Below are 17,489 nucleotides of genomic sequence, written 5' to 3' on the forward strand. Positions count from 1 at the left end.
CTCAATGAGTCACATTTTTTTAAGGTTTCCTTGGAATCTTTTATATTAGTCTACAATACAAGCATAAACACTCAATGGGACATCAAGCCAAGAGAATAAAACCATGGAAGAAAAGTAATTTGGGAATCAATCCTTGATACTGTATACAAATACAAAATCCTATATACATATATGATTTTTAAAATCTGATGCCACAATTTTGGCTCAAAAGTATGTTTTCATATTATACATCCCATTTCTTATCCTCAAGCAAAATTTGGTACAGATAGAATTTTTTCTGTATCTATAATTTGTATCTATTTTGTCTCTTTCCTATCCTTACCAATCAGAATTCCATATCATCCTTTAAGAACTGTATTAAACAGCTCCACATCAATGACACTCTCCACACCAACTGGAATTAACTTGTCCCTTTCTACTTTCAGCATTTTATATTTGCATCAGCACCTAGCTAAAGTCCAAAAAAGCTAGACTTCTTGGGACAACATTCTTAAAAAAACACAAAACTTTACATAAAATCAAGTCCTCAGCACCTTCTATGGCAAAAGTTTTTATCATACGAAGTTAACCCAACACCTTTTTTGGAAAATACTGCAGAATGTGCCATGCAGATAATAAAGGAGGACTGTAGCCAGTTGCTGGGTTGTTGGGATAAAAGTTTCATAAGTTACAATTATCTCACTCCTTTTAACAACTTCTGTTTAGGATTTCTTCTTCTTCTCCAGGGTCACATACCATCTGGTAAACAGCAGCTGAAGACCCTGTTTGGTTTCTGTTCTATGTGTAGCACCAAGTCTCTGTCGAAGTAGACTTCATGGCTCTATGTCACATCCCATGACTCCACTAGTGGAATGTTTTTAAGTAAAGTTCCATATTCATTACAAGTGGAAATCCAGGTGAGCTTTTCCTTCAGCATCTATTTGCGTAACAGCTACCACAGAAAGCAAATCCAACTCATCTTCACAGTCCACAATTTTGAAAGTCTCTTGTTCTGGGTCATCATCCAGAAGGTTAAAACATTTTCTGACCGCCCATCCAGAAGCTGTAACGGTGACTAAATTTTCATTTTTGTTCTCCCTGTTGGCCAAAATGACAAAATCCTCAGAGATCTGATGTTGAGAACTATTATTTTCTATTTCATTTAGCTTTAAAACTTTGACTTGATTTGGGCCAACATGTATTATTCTACCAGAAGCATCAGGATGAAAATAAATCCAGTCAGATTCCAAAGAACAGCACTCCATTTCTTGGATCCCATTTTTTGCCAATAAATTATCTTTTAGAGCACAAATATGAAAAACTCCTTTCTGTTTCTTCTTATTGGGTGTGATGATGTAGTGCCAAGGATGGCCTCCAATCTGAAAAGCATTCTCCAGGGACGACACCTCGAAGAGCAGTGGTGGCGAGTCTGCCGGGCCACTGTTGAGCCTTTGTTCTGAGCAGACTTGACTGCTATGACTTCTTGAGGAGTGTCCCAGCTCAAGTACCTGAATTTGCAATAAGAAGCAAGATAGATCTTCTCGAGGATTTTTCCTGTAGTTGCTGAAATACGAAGCAGCCAATCATGAGCAGTCAATGCTATGAGTAAGGATTTATAATCTGATGGATCAGGAAGTACTTTCCCCACGGGGCATTCCCATAATAAAGCATCCTCTATTTTTTCTGATTTGGAACATTTTGGCATTTCATAGTTTTTTTGGCTCTGAGGCAACACTACTGTGCAGGAAGCCCTCAGTTCAAACCACAGCACTGCTAACACAGCACCGATAACTGTCAAAAGATATTCTTCCTCTCTCATAAGCTATAGGTGACTTGGAATGAGTTGTCCAAACATTCTTAAATTTAGTACTTTCCTGGCACACCAGCTCCCGCAGGATGCCCAGGTTCGTTCTCTGCACCACGCCTGCGACGCGCGCGAGGAAGCCAAGCGCCCGGCGACTCAGCCGGCGGCACACGTTGGGCTTCCGGGTTGGGCCCATGGATGAGCGAGCCGGGCGCAGGGTCGGCTCGTGCCTCACTCACAGGTAGGGCAGCAACTGCCGGGCGGTTAATTTAAAAAAAAAAATTTTTTTTTTTTTAATGTACTGAGAATTGAATTCAGTGCTTCACACATACTGGGCGAGTGCTCTACCACTGAGCCACAACCCCAGCCCCTGAGGTTGGCTTTGAACTCACAATCCTCCTGCCTCGGCCTCCCAAGCATGCGCCACTATGGCTGCTGCCCCAGTCCCTTGAATCACTGAAATCACAGGCGTGTACCACTGTGCCCTGCTTCATTTTCCCTTTTAAATGGCTGGAATTAGTTAAAGCAACCAAACTATCACTTTTATAGCAAAGCTTAGTAAAACGATACGAGGATACCATTAATAATATTTCAAAATTACCCAAATGGTTTCAGTATTGAGATTAAGGAACTACATGGATTTGCAGTGCTGAAGCACGCTGCTGGGTCCCTAAGGGCACAGACACAAGTTCACATTCAGTGATGAGCATCGCCATTCCAGTCCACAAAGCTTATGAATAAAGACGCACACATAGGGCTGGTGCTGTAGCTCAATGCCTGTCATACACGAGGCCCTAGGTTCCATCCCTAAGCACTGGGAAAGAAAGCAAAACCAAAACCCTCAGGTTTTACAAAAGGAAAATTGCAACACTACATTAACAATTAAACCACTGCTTCCAAGTAACAGGTAAAAGTTTAAAGGCATACCACCATTTTTTTCCCCCTAAATAATCAGGAATTGAAGACTGCCACAGTCCCAAGGACCATGGCCACCCAATGATCACCAATGAAATGCCAATCCCTTCACCCATCTTCCCATCCCACCCAAGCCCAGAGAGTGACAAAATTTTTCTGACTTTTCAGATGAGGAACTGAGGCTCAGAGAGGCTAGGTTCATCCCCGGCCCTGGAGAGGTTCCCTGAGTCACACCTGGGGGGTCAGCCTGCAGCCCGGCCTGCAAGCCTTGTGCTGCCCTGGGCTCCATGCCTCAGTTTCCCTCACTTGTGAAGTGACACAAGGATTGCGTGACAAGGCAGAGGTGACGGGGCTTTGAGAGCTACAGGCCCTGGGCTGACTGGCTGATCCTCTCACTGCTCCCTGGGCAACAAGTGGGACTGTGGATCCCAGTCTCTCTGGCCCTGGGTGGGCTGCAAAGAGCCACCTGGGTCCTCATGTGGCTGCCCTCAAGTCTCTCAGAGGCAGCGGCAATTCCCTAGGGCCAGGCAAAGGTGCAGTGATCAGGGTGTAGCTCCCTCCCTTGGGGCAGTCACACAGCAGCTGTGGCCTTCTAGGCTCAAGTGACTCCGAGCAGGAAGGCCAGCAGACCTCAGGGGCAGACCCCAGACAGCAAGATGCACATTCCCATATGTCTTCACAAGTCCTGGTCCTGCTCCCAAGCGCTGGGCTGAGCAACTGGTATGTTAGTCATTCGTTCTTTATTAACCAAGTGTTTATAATATGCCACTAGAGATAAGGAGAGCTATGAGGCAGGTCTCTGCCTCCAAGGAAAGCACAGATGGAAAGAACTTGTCACAACACAGGAAGGAGACAAGAGGAGTGTTACCTGGCTTCACTGTGAAGTGGGGCATCAGGGAAGCCTTCCTGGTGGAGGTGATGCTTCACCTGAGCCAGGAGGGATCAGCAGGAGTTGACCAGTGGCACAAAGGGGCTGGGGGGAGGGGACATTCCAAACACAGGCCACCTGATAGGTGGGGGCGTAGTGGCTGGAGAGATGCAGGGGGCGAGGGAAGGGTCAGATGCACAAGATTGTCTTCAGGCAGGGGCTGCCCTAGACTCTCAGCTTGCGCCTAGATGAGCTGAGGCCACTGGCCAATGCCAACCACACCCATCTGCATAGACTGCCACAGACCAGGTGGCCTGCAAAGGGAACATGCTTCCAATCTGGGCCCTTGTAGATAAAGTCTGAAGACGTCTAGGCCCTTGCAGGAGCCCAGGCAGGATGATTTCTTGAGTCTGCAGGGAAAGGAAGGGCCACATGGGTGGAGCTGCCCTTTCTTTGAGGAGGCCATGGAGTTGTATTTGCCTTGTTAACCAGGCCCCAGCCAGGTGAGGCACAGCTCACCTTGTCCTTGCCTGCAGCAGTGTGGAGTGCAGCCCCTTAAGTCGAACTCCACAGGTTCAAATCCTGGCCGGGCACTTCCTTGCTGTGTGACCTTAGGCAGCTTACCTAACCTCTTCGTGCCTCGGTTTCCTCATCTGCAGACAGACAGCAATGGCATCCATCTCATGGCATACAGCGCCTGGGGCACAGCAAGTACTCCGCAGATAATTACTGAAGGAGCAGATTCATTTAGGTGACTTCTAGATAACTGTGCTTGCCCCTCTGAGACCCGCTCTGGAAGGCGCCTGTTCTAACTGGATCACTGTGTCCCCCTGCACCCTGCCTGTGAATGATCATTTAAGCTTTTCTGAATAACCCAAGTCATTGCTATGACTGTGATTATTTGCCTGTGTGTCACTGTCATAGCCCAGACATAGGAGGGGGTGTGAGGCAATCCCTCCACCTGGTGGTCCCAAGTGGCCCCTTTCTGGTTTTCCTTCACTTTTCTTTTACTTTTTTCGTTGTCAGTGGACCTTTATTTTATTTTATTTATTTACTTATTTGTATGTAGTGCTGAGGATGGAACCCAGGGCCTCAAGCAGCAGGCAAGTGCTCTACCACCGAGCCCAGCCCCAGCCCTGCCCCCTCCTTTTGTGTCACCCTGAAGTCCTATTAGAGCACTTGCCTCTTGTAGCACAGACACTTCTCTCTCCTCTTGAGTAGGTTCCTCCATGAATCCAGGTGATAATACGTGTTAGAACTGCGTCCAGACTAAGAGTCAATCGGCCTGGAGTAAGCCTGACATAAATAATGTGCTGCCAGGCACGGTGACACATGCCTGTAATCCCAGCGGCTCAGGCGGCTGAGGCAGGAGAAGAGCAAGTTCAAAGCCAGTCTCAGCAACTTGCCGAGGCCCTAAGCAACTTAGTGAGACCCTGTCTCTAAATAAAAATATAAAAGGGGATGGGGATGTGGCTCAGTGGGTAAGCGTCCCTGGATTCGATTTCTGGTACAGAAAAGAATATGTGCTTCAGTGATAACTGGATCTGGCCTTCTGCTGCCTGGAGCCTAACTCCCATCTGTGCAGACGGATAGGTGAGGACCTGTGGTTGAGGTAGACATCACCATTTCTGTAACTACTACCTTAGCCACAGGCCCAAGACTCACCCAGCCCATGCTTTCATAGTAACATACTCTGACCTGTTGGTGTGCCATGAGAGTCAATTTGCCATTCAGCTTGGATCCATCTGTTTCCCCAAGACATGAGTGTCCCCAGACAGGGACCCCGCCTTGGCCACATCTGTGAGACTGGTCAAAAGCAGGTGCTTAATTCGCATGGTGGGTAAGTTTGCACCAACTTGCCTTCTGGTGGTGCACCTGAGTGGGGGCTTTGTCTGGTGAACACATATAAATATGACTTCCACCTGCTTCCTGACTCCAGAGAAGGAGGAGGGAGCGGGGTCAGCTGCTCCCCACAGGGAACACAGCTCCAGGAGGGGGAAGGAGCCCCTTCCACTGCTCTGTAGACATCCCTGTCTAAAGACGCTGTCCTGCGGAAACCGGACACCCATTACCGCTTCCTGGGAAAGAATAGCATGCCCAGTGCATCCCGCGAGCGCAGGATGGGGCTGCTGAACTTCTTTGAACTCCACGAAAAGGTTTTGTTTGTTTGTTTGCTTGTTTGTTTTTGCAGAACTGGGTACTAGGGATTGAATCCAGGGGTGACTGACCTACCACTAAGCTACATTCCCAGCCCTTTTTATTTTTTGAGACAGGATCTTATAAGTTGGAGAGGTCAACCTCAAATGTGTGATCCTCCTGCCTCAGCCTCTTGAGTTGCTGGGATTACAGGTCTGCACCACCGGGCCTGACTCTACTCAAAGTTCTATAAGAAATACTATTTTATAAGTTCAGAAGCTCAGTCACAATTCTGGGGTGGGAAGAGCTCTCTTAGGGAGCATATGGTCCAAAGTGTTTCCTTTCCATTTGCAGAAATGAAGCTAAGAGCAGAGATGACCTAGTGGGCTAGTGTGGCCCAGCAGAGCTGGATAGTTTCTATCTTAAAGCCTAGTGGCCTCTGGAACATTTTTCTTTGCCACTTTGTTTAGACAAAATCTTAGGAAGATGCAACCGTTTGGCAAAAGAAAAGCAGGTCTTCTGTTGGGGTGGGGGACTCACAGCTACCCATGAGGGACGTGAGTTGAAAACACACCCTGGGTGCTGGCAGGGGCAGGAGGGTCCTGGGGGCAGGAGAAGGTACTTCTCTGAAAGCCACAGGATCCTGCTGTGCCCTGCCCTTGGAGCCACTCAAATCACATGCCCCGACTAAAGTTTACATCTCTGGAAAAATAATGAGGGTTGGTCACTAATGGGCCTTTGAGAGTTGTCACCCGCTTGTCGATAATTATAGAGCTTTAATGGGGCTAATTCAGAGAAAATCAAGCTCAAGCCCCTGTTGGTTCCTCTAACGCTGAACATTCCCCAGCTTCGCACTGGAGACTGACAGCCTCATTAGGACCTTGCTTTGCACCTGAACTTGCCTGACCCATACACCCTTGGGAATAGGAAATCTGTCCTTTTTTTTTGAAGAAAAATGTTAGCCTCTAAAATAATTAGAAAAAAACCATAGGAAGCAGCTGGGCGGGGTGGCACACGCCTATAATCCCAGCAGCTCGAGAGGCTGAGGCAGGAGGATCATGAGTTCAAAGTCAGCCTCAGCAAAAGCAAGACACTAAACAACTCAGTGAGACCCTGTCTCTAAAAAAAAAAAAAAAAAAAAAAAAAGTGCTGGGGATGTGACTCAGTGGTTGACTGCCACTGAGTTCAATCTGTGGTACCAAAAAACAAAAAAACAGAAAATGCTGGGTGCAGTAGCACATGTGTGTGATCACAGCTACTTGGGAGGCTGAAGCAGGAGGATTGCAAGTTTGAAGTCAGCCTAGGCAATTTAATGGGACCCTGTTTCAAAATAAAAAGAAAAAAAACAAAAATATCTGGGGCTGAAGCTCAATTGTAGAGTGCCCCTGGTTTCAATTCCCTAGTACTGAAAAAAAAAATTCTTAAGGCTGAGTCAAAAGCTTTCACATTTGGGGAAAATGAGGCACTGAGCGGAGCCAGGCACCGCAGGGGGCACAGAAGAATGAGTTAAATGTCCCTGCTTCTCAGGTGCTTAGAAGCAAAAGTTTAGGACTTTTATAAATCTTTTTATTCCTTGCTTTGAATTCTTTAAAGATTCTTCATCACCTCCGAAACTCAGTTCAACTTCCTTAATGAGGCATTCAAGACCTTTTGTGATATGACCACTTTGATCTCATCATGTCCTCTCCCTTTGCCTCAGCCATTTGGCTCTATTGTTGTGCCTCCTCTGGGCTGTTTCCAAAACTTCAGTACCTGTGCACACAGCTGTCCTCTTTCTTCCTTCCACTCTGCCAGTCTGCTTCCTCCTTCCTCTCAGCCTCAGAGCACAGCCCTCTCTGTGGGTGCCCTCTGAGCAAGTTAAAGCTTCTTGCTCAGGCTCCTGCCTTCCTGTCCCTAGTTGCTGGGCCACTCACTTGTTTTGGTTCCCTTGAGGTCAGAGGTTGTGCTTCAGATGTGACCTAGCACAGTGCCTGAATATGAACAGGTGTGGGCAGAGCATGACTGGGGTCAGAGGAGGTTCTAGGCTCAAAGGATGGGGAATCACATCCAGTGGGCACTGGGATCTGCCCCCAGCCAAGGAGAGACTTTGGGGCAGACTCAACAGTGACTCCTCCACTTCACCCTTTCTCTAGGCCTCCGGGAGCATCAGTCCTGACCCAGCCCTAGGGTGAATCATACACGGGCAGCTTTAAGCAGGGGCTTATGACATAATTCTGGCCAATGAGACAAAAGGACAGGTCTCTTGGGGACTCTTGTTTTTGTGGTGTGGGGGATACATCCAGGGCTTCACGCATTTTAGACAAGTGCTATACCACTAGCTCCCCCTTATGCCCCAGGAACTTTTGGGAGAGGTTTCCTCAATCTTAAACTGAGAGGTGGGCAAGGAAACTGGTCCTTATCAAATCTAGGATCTTATTGTTCTATGTGATGCCTGGACCCACAGCAACCATATTGGCACTCAAATTCTGCTCAGCTGATGGAGACTGACAGCATCATTAGAATCTCACCCATATGCCCTTGGGAATAGAAATCTGTTCTGATTTTCAGCCCAAGAGAAAGAGCTGGCCAAGTGGAAAAACAGACACAATCACTGTCGCTGATGGTGTGGAGGAGATGCTATAGCAATGCATCCTGGTGCCACAAGACTTCTGCTCTCCTCCTTGTTTAAGCCACTTTGAGTTGGTTTTCTGTTATTTGCAACCCAAAGTAACCTAAGTCATCACAGCTTTGAAGAAGAGAATAGGGTTCTGCAGGTGGAGATGGGCTGGGACAGCATCTCAGGCAGAGGCAGCATGTGCAGCCATGGGAGGCAGGTGGCCCATCTGGAGGGAGCACAGGGCGATCAGCTCAGGACACTAGGGAGGGGAGGGCGCGGGGTGGGGCTTCCCATTCCAGCACTCTGCCTTTTCTCAATGAGGTCTGCTGGGAACACCTGCGTTGTGTGTGTTGGGTGCGTGTTCTCTGAGGTGACTAACAAAGGATGGGCTTTAAGGACGGCGTGAAAAAGGCCACGCCAATAAACAGCACTTCACTCTCAGCTTGGACAACAGAGCAACCGCCCTCATTTCTTTTTGTCAGAACAGAGATAATCCAATAATTAGGGCAGCAAATAGCATAACCCTGGCTAAAGCCGTAATGAACCATCTGGCTTGAATCATTTAGGCTTCTTCTAGGGATCTGGTTGTCGGAGCTCAAAGGGGGCACCGTGGGAGCACCATGGAGGGTGGTCCTGCTGGCGAACGTTTCCCCAGGGAACAGGAGCCAAGATTTCTGTGCTCCCAGCCACTAATGGGACCTAAGCCAAGGTTAGGGTGCTCTTAGCCAGGTTAAGGCTAAGCCTGAGCCACCCTGGCTCAGCCACACCTGCCCCCCTTAGCCCTGCTCTCTTTTGAGACTTCTCCTCAGCTCTGATGATATGGGTGTGGTCAACTCCCTGTTCCAGCCTGCTAAACTGTGTCCAGGACTGTTTTGTACTGCCCAACCCATGTGAATCTGTCCCTAGCTATGACACCTGTGTACTCTGGCCAGGGACCCAGTCCTCCTCCCCTTTGCTGCACTCCCTACTGTGAGACCAGTACTGAGTTGATGGACTAGAAGCCCGCTGCCTATCTGAGCTTTGGACTCTCTGACTCCCTCCTCACCTGTGGGTTCAGGGACAGCCTAAAGAAATGACAAATTTCTCCACTCTTAGCTATTTGTCATCCAGAGGGCCCTCTGTGGTAGCAAGAGGGTGGCCTCAAGCTCAAGCAGAAACCCTGCCCACCCGGTTCACTCCCTTGGTGCAGCACAAAAGATAATGGAAATAGGAACAATTTCCCCAGGCTTTGGATTCAGGGCAGACGAAGAACTGACTTGGGTCCTGGTTCGGGCCTCTGGAGAGGCCAGCAAGTGAAAAGGTGCGTTTGCACAGGGTTCCAGGGCTGGGGGTGGGGTGGGCAGATCCAGGGCACAACCCTGCAGGCAATAAACTCTCCCGACCCAATTTCCCCAAGCCAGCAGGCAAGTGGAGGCAAAGGACTGCTCTTCAGTCCCACTCTTGGGGGCAGGGCCTTAACATATTGGAGGCCCAGAGGGCTGTGGTCATGGCTTCCATAAAGTGCACCGAAGGTGGTTTCTCCACAGAGGCGAGCTCAGACCCAACGCTGCAGATAGGCCTTCCCCAGGTGCGGGGATGAAGGCTCTGTGCACTGGTGGCACTGTTAACCCCCACCTTCAGCTTCCAGATGCACATGTTAAACTCAGAGAATCTCCAGGCCCCAGTCCAGAGGCCCGGGTGAGCCTTAAGCTGGGCACAGCCAACTCTGCTGCGCGGGGGAGGGGCTAAACAGGCCCCGGGGAAGCCCGCGAGGGCCCCCAGCCCCGCAAGGTTCACATCCGCGGAAGGGCGAGGTTTTGAAACTGATTTTCCAGTTCCGAGGGACTTGGCTGGGGCCACAGCTGGGTTGGGGGCCTTTCACGCAGCGCTCCCACCCCACCCCCACCCCGGCGCAAACCTATTGGGCATGGGATCTCGGTATCTTCCCGCTTCGGTTTCCCCAACAGTACCAGATCCCGCTGGACAGGCGCACTCAGGGATAGCACAAGGCTCCAGGAGCGCCCGCTGGCCGGGCCTCAGCTCCGGAGACCCTGCGCTTGCTTGCTCCTTGGGGTTCAGTCCCGGGAGGAGGGGGCGCGGACTGGGGGGTCCTTCCTGCCGAGGGGAAGCGGGTGTAACAGGTGAGCAAAGGTCCGCAGACCCGGCGAGAGTCGCGGCGGTGTCCATGTACGCAGGAGGAGAACCGCCAAGGTTTTTCCAAAGGACAAGCGGCCCCGCGGTCCTCCTGGTCCTCGGCGCGCGCACCAGCAAAGCCGCCGCGCCGTGCGGGCCGCCGGGCCCACTGGCGAAGTCTGGCCAGCCCCAGGCTCGGGCTCCCTCCCCAACCCGCTCCAGCTCGACCCTCGGCCGTCAGGATGCCGAAGCGAGCTCGCGGGCGGGGAGCGACCGCGCGGCCAGCAGCAACTGGTGTCTCCCCGGGGCGCAGCTCCGCCCTTCCCCGGAACAAAAGCCGCCGCCCGCGCCGGGGCTCCCGGCGGGAGGGCCGAGAGGGGGCGCGGCGCGGGCTCCTGGGAGCCGGGGCCCAGAAATGGGACACCCCCGGAGGGCGCCCCCAAACTTCCCACCTCTTGCGTCCAGGTCGGGGAGGTGCCGGGGCGGGTCTGCAGGGCGCGCGGAGAGCGCACCAAGCAGGCAACGGGGCCGTGGCCAGCCGGGCGGAGGATGTATGCGGAGGGAAAGGGAGAGCGACGAGAAGGGGACCGAGGACACGCGCGAGGCCCGGGGGGATCACGCAAGCCCGGGAGAGGGGAGATGGCGAGAAGTCGACGAGTTGGAAACTTACTGCAGTCGTCCGACTCGTAGCCGTCGGCGTCCAGCTCATCCTCCGGCGGTTTGGCTGGTGGCCGCGCAGGACTGGGACCCGGGCTGGGGCCCGGGCTAGTTCCATAGGCTCCAAAGAGCTGGTCCACATCCTCGTCGTCGTCGCGGGCACCGTCGGAGGGGCTGGGGCGGCCCGCGCTAGCAGCCGCCGGACGTGCGGGGGCGTCCGGGGGCGCCTCCGCGCGGGGCCCGGTGGCCGGGGGCAGGCCCCGCGGGAAGCGGGGGAAGTAGTCTGAAATCTGCTTGATGGGTCGGATGGGGCCGGGGCACACGTCGATGGCCATATGCTCCTGAATGCTGATGGTCGCCTTCTCGCCGCGCCGCCGGAGGGTCATGCAGGCAGCGCCGCCACGCCCGGGCGCGGCCCGGCCCGGCGCTACCCCGGCCCGGGGGCGGCTCAGCAGGCCCTGCGGGGCGCGGCGGGGGCTGCAGGCATCGCCGGGGCGCCCCCGGACGGCCTTGACTCGGCTGCTGCCTGCTCCGCGGCGGCCGGCGCGAGTGAGTGCCAAGGGCCGGCAGGCAGGGGGCGGGCCCAGCCCGCGTCACCCGGTAGCAACCAAGCAGTGTGAGTGTGCGGGCTGCGCGGGCGGGCGGGCGCCGAGCGAGGAGCGAGCGGAGCGAGTCGAGCGCCACCACACTCACTCGCACTCACACTGGCGCGCACGCTGGCCCGGGACCCCGCGCGCGCACACACACACCTTCCACTCACGCACCCTTGCAGGACAAAGCGGAGAGCCAGCGGAGCAGGATGCACACTCACACATTCCCTCGTGTACCAGCACATGCTGAGCACCGTTCACTCTCACAGGACACACGCAGGTGTGCAAGGGCACTCAAAGCACTCACAGATGAGCACAGAGGTACTTAGTGGAAACTTCCACCCAGTCACGGCTGTAGGATACACACACACACACACACACACACACACACCAAACGTGCACATATACAGAGTTGGGGAGGATGCTGTAGCACAATACTGCTGCACAGCAACCATCACCCTCTCCCAGGGAGTACACACACACACATACAAACAGAGGTGATACCCAGGGCCCAGTTTTTTATGCCCCAAGCACACCTAAGAGGACACATACACACACCCACAGACGTCATCGAAGGACTTAAACCTGACTTCCTAAAATCTGCACCTCATCTAGCAGTACGCACAGCCACACTCCTAGGAGTGGAGGGACAGGCTGTGCATATACTAACTGGACATGTACACTCTCAGCTGTCCCAGGGCACTTCTGGCACAATGTAGGCACACTTCTTTGCAGGTCACAAACATGTATACTCTGTAACCTCAAGTCAGACTTCTTTTGGTCAGTGAGCAGTTTGAAGGACCCACGGGGAGAGTCTGGATGAGAACCTGGACCAAGGCTTGGTCAGTGAGAGTGCGAGGGCAGGCAGGGCCTGGCGGAGAATGCCCTCCTGGAACATGGTGAATGAAGCAGAGATAGAAAGGCAGGGTGTCACCTGCTCACCCACTCAGACCACCCACATGGTCAGATAACTAAATAAATCCCTGACAGCCCAGTCTGCTGCTGCCCAGCTTTCTGGGAACAAAGCTGTCTTGGGAACAGGCTGCTGCTGATACAGGTGTGTCCCCAGAAAGCCCTGGCATGGATGGAATCTGTTTACTCTGATTTCCACTGCTGTGTCAGAGATACTTATCTTCTTGGCTGGGTCTCTCCCTTGAGTCTGACTGAGGGGCCCCAAGCCTGTGTCATCCCCCACCAAAAACCCTGAAGAGGATGGGGAACAGAGAAAAGAGAGGAGAGACCTATCCCCTTGTTGCTTCCAGCTGCATCATTAAGGCAGGTCATTTGAACCCTCTGCACTTCAATTTCCTCATTTGTGAAATGGAATCAATTCTACCCTCACAGCATTGTGGTGAGTTCCCATGTAGCACTGAACATAACAGGTAAGGGTTAACTCTGAGATGGTGGTGGTCCCTACCCACCTTCGAAAATCATGCAATCCTGTGCCAAGAATGTTCTGGGCTCTCTTCTTATTGATTCCTTTTACTACGCCATCATGTAGGCAGAGCATGCTGCTCCCATTTTGCAGGTAAGGAACTTAAGGCTCACAAGGTGCAGTGGTGCACACCTATAATCCCAACTACTGGGGAGGTGGAGGCAAGGGGGTTACAAGTTTGAGGCCAACCTGGGCAATTTAGGAAGACCTGTCTCAAAATAAAATATAAAGGGGCAGCCCCAGCTGCTGTAGCTCAGTGGTAGAGTGCCCCTGGGATCCATCCCCAGTACTGCAAATACAAATAAGTAAATAAAATGAAAAAAAAAAAAAAACAAACCTCAGGCACAGGGACCTGACTGGGATGACTGCTGGTGGCAGAGCTGGGATTGGAATTCAAGTGTCTTCAACGTCTTTGTTCCCACCCTTCCGTCTACCACTTCCCCCACCTCCAGATGGAGGGACTCAGAACAGAGCTGGGTGCACAGGTTAAAACCTTGTCCCTCAAACTCCTCTTGAGGCTTCTTGAGCAGGGACAGTCCACACTGAGGAGAAGGCAGGGAGGGAAGAGGGACCAGAACTTGGCTCTCCTCTCCAGGGTTACAGTGGATGACCTGGCCTAGAACCCCTAGAACCCCCTGGGATCCTGGTGGACACATTTCAGTCTGCCAAGAGTCGAAGGCCAAGGGAAGGACAGAAGAGCCTGGAGCCAGTGAGGTTCTCATTCTAGGATGAATTAAGGGGGCAAGTCCTTACATAGGCACACAGCGAGTTTTTCTGTGCCAGAGGTGGCTGCCTCATAAAATGATTATGTAATGATATGATGATTAAAATACAGACACTGAACCACCATTTCATATTGTTTTTTTTACTGAGAGAGGAGGATGTGGTCATCATCTTGCAGATGGAGAAACTGAGGCTTCAGATGGTCAGGTGGCTAGCAAGAGCCTAGATATGCTGACCCCTGACCCTGTGCCCTTTTAATAGCAAGGTTCTGCTCCTGTGTTCTCTGGGAGTGGGGATGGGGAGGGGGAGTAGGGGGATGGAGAAAGGGGTCTGACTTCTTCCTCATGGCCTCTTCACCTCCTGTGGGTTATGCTTTTTGGAGGATCTGCTCCCAGCTCTTGGCTCTGCAGAAACTAGCTCTTGGGGAAAGTCTGGAAGGAGCAGGGTGGAGGGCCATCACCCTCACTCACACTCACTCCAGCCTGCATGCTGGCCTGGGACCCCACACATGCACACATGTGGGCAGGTGGGCAGGGCTAGCTGGGCACTTGCCACTCATGCACACCCGCAGGACAAGCAGCGAACTGGCCGAGCAGAGACCGGCAGGACGCACACTCACACATTCCCACAGGCATCCAGCACATGCTGGGAACCGTTCACTCTCAGAGGACACATGCAAGGGCACCACCCCATGATAGGTGGTGGGGGGAGAAGTGGTATTATCTGGAGAGAGATCCAGTTTCTAGAAGGAGCACACATCAGGGAGTGAGACAGGCTTGGATTCCAAAGCCAGTGTCCGCGTCCTCCTCCAAATGTGTCTGATTTTGTGTGAGTAGCTTCCCTGAGGCCCCCAGTCTCATCTAGGAGATGGGAAATTAGAAAACCATGGGAGAATTAAAGGTGAGGAGGGATGCAAAATGCCCGGCACACGGCCTGGCAGGCGACAGGTGCTCAGGAATTGTAGTTCCCTCACCCCTGACTTCCGGGCGCTGTCCTCATCTAATGCCCCTCTCTTGCCTCAGTTTCTCTACTGGTAAAATGCATTTGGTTTCTCTCCTTGTCTGTCGCATGAGCATGTTGAGAGGAAGCACATTCAGAAGTGAACGTATTTGCCATGGCTGGGTGCTGGCTGGCCTGTGTGGGGATCTTTGAGCAGCTGGACATGTCCAAGATCTATCAATCATTTTGCAAGGGTGGGCAGCACTGCAGCTGAACCAGCCCTTGGCAAAATTAAGTGAGGAGCATCTGCCCTTGTTTACAGTTCTTGGGAGCCCCGTGTTTTGTCCTCTTCCTGCTTCTCCAAACAGGCTTCTGAACTTTCCCTTAACTCCCACTCCCTACAGAGCCTCTCAAAGGCTCTTGTCCAGTGGGGTAGAAGCAGACTCCTCAAAGGAAGCTCCGGACATCTATCCCACTGGGATGTCTGTTAATAATGCAGATTCCAAGTCGGGTACCGTGGCTCATGCCTGTAATCCCAGTAGCTTGGAGGCTGAGGCAGGAGGATCATGAGTTCAAAGCCAGCCTCAGCAAAAGCAAGGTGCTAAGCAACTCCGTTGAGACCCTCTCTCTAAATAAAATACAAAATAGTTCTGGGGATGTGGCTCCATGGTTGAGTGTCCCTGAGTTCAGTCCCCAGTACCCCCTAACAAATGCAAATTCTGGGTTCCCACCTCACACTCACAGATCCAGAGTATGTGTGTGTGTATTCCCAATGTGTCTTAACAAGCACCCCCTGGGTTTTTTTTTTTAATGCACAACCAAGGCTGAGAATTGCTGGGTTAGGAGGTGCTAATGGTTTGATACAGTGATTTTCGACCTGTTTGTCTGCACCCACACTGTTCACATGTGTAATACACGCCCATCCACACCATCTCTCGGTACTTTGCAATTCCTGTCTAGGAAGGTGAATATCTGATAGGTGTTGGAATTTCTGGAGGGGTTTGGCAAAGCCACACTGGGGAGTCTGAAATGCCTCAATGTGGATATTGTAACCTCTTTCTTGTCTGAGAATAATCACTTAATGTCTTTCCTTCCAGCAGGCGACATGCATTTTTGAGGGAGGAATTTCTGTGTAGCTCTTGGCTGGATGTCCTTGGTTGGCACCTCTGGATGGTGTTCATGTACCTGGCACTGACCTAGCTTGTACCCCCATTTGCTCACCTCCCCTGATCACTGGAGGAGCTCTTGGCGAGCTGTGCTAATAGAAACTTCTTTGTACTGATATTAATAGAAAATTTCAACCCAAAGCAGAGGCCGATGGAAGAATTCCAAACACTCTTGCTGGTTGGCAGAGAGGAGCCTTCCAGGGGTTCTTGTCCATTCATTTATTCATGAATCCACGTTTCGACAAATGTTTACTGAGTGCCTCCTCTGTCACAGGCCCCTGCTGCACTCTGCAGGGGGCCCTGGTGATGAACGAAGCCCCAGTTTTCTTTAGATTCTGGATGATGAAGAGTAAGTCAGGATGGGATGTCGGAGTCATCTATTCTGGGGCCCCCACCTCCTTCGCACACGGAGGCCTCAGCACGGGAAGTGTGGAGGAGCATCAAGGCGAACGAGTCTACTTACATGTTTGCAATATAGCTGTAGCTGCTGCGAGGCAAACTTGATATATTAAGCGATATTAAAAGTGCAGCTATTTCTGATAATTTATTATGCACATTCTCATAAACACATTACACTCGTCACAGTACATTTACAAGCACTAAGCCTGGCGGTGGGGACAAGTTAACACTTACCTAATGGTGTTTTGCAGATGTCAAATGCTTGGGAGCTGCAGTGATGGGTTAAATGGCCCAAGGAAAGGCTCATCTTCTTTCCCTCCTGAGACACTGCAGACCACAGGTCTGGCAGCCCCGGCCTCATTCACTCTAGCTTTTCAGATGAGGAACCCGAGGCCTAGAGAGGTCTCATGAGGCAGACCTGGGACTCGCAGTCAGGTCTCCAGACGCCTCCTGGGTAGATGTACCAGCCTCTTTCCCTCCGCGCACGCCAGGGTGCTTACCTCCCAGGAGCCTGGGGTCAGCTGCCTTTGGCAGATCACATGCTGCAAGGAAAATGCTGAGTTCTCTGGAAATGAGCTCCAGGAGAAAGAGGAGCCCAGCCTGAGGCTCAAGGGACAACATGAATGAACCATCATCCCCCCTCACAGGCTTGGAGCTGCTGGAGCCCAGGGTCTTGTTTGCAGGATGGGGTGAACATCTCAGCATTATAAATGGACTAGAATGGCAGGCATTTGGGGCTGGGGTGTAGCTCTGAGGTGGAGTGCTTGTACAGCACATGCAAGGCCCTGGGTTTGGGTCCCCAGCACAGAAAAAATAAAAAATAAAAAAAGGAACCCAAGACAAATGGCTTTGAATTAATGATGCAATGCAAAAGTATTAACAATGCAAGTGGTAGCTTCCAATTATAACTTGTTCCACTTCTTAAATTTATAAAATGTTTCAGTCATACAAAAAAGGCCTGGAGTATAATATTGGTGACTTTAAAAATAAATAATTCTGGGTTCCTCAAAAAGCTGAGCATAGCTGGGTACAGTGACATGCTTGTAATCCCAGCAACTTGGGAGACTAAGACAGGAGGATCCCCAGTTTGATCTAGGATCACTTATCACTTAGCGAGACCCTATCTCAAAAAAAAAAAAAAAAAAAAAAAAAAAAAGGCTGGGTGCAGTG

At 51.5% G+C, this 17,489-nt stretch overlaps 1 protein-coding gene and 1 pseudogene across 2 annotated transcripts in view; both read right to left on the bottom strand.

The window, feature by feature from the left end:
* DOC2B (double C2 domain beta) overlaps positions 1–11,761 on the bottom strand; it is a 33,459-nt gene extending 21,698 nt beyond the window's left edge. Inside the window, exon 1 of the mRNA XM_079130911.1 lies at positions 11,081–11,761. Coding sequence (XP_078987037.1) covers positions 11,081–11,453 — 373 coding nt within the window. The 5' untranslated portion in view covers positions 11,454–11,761. The remainder of the gene's footprint in view (positions 1–11,080) is intronic.
* Positions 20–1,979, bottom strand: LOC306658005 (DDB1- and CUL4-associated factor 17-like; annotated as a pseudogene). The gene is made up of 2 exons: positions 1,861–1,979; positions 20–1,542 (listed from the first exon to the last, which is right to left on the bottom strand). The product of its transcript is annotated as a DDB1- and CUL4-associated factor 17-like (transcript).
* Positions 11,762–17,489: the final 5,728 nt, after the last annotated feature.

This window comes from Sciurus vulgaris, assembly GCF_902686455.1.
Source record: "Sciurus vulgaris genome assembly, chromosome: 3".
NCBI lineage: Eukaryota > Metazoa > Chordata > Mammalia > Rodentia > Sciuridae > Sciurus > Sciurus vulgaris.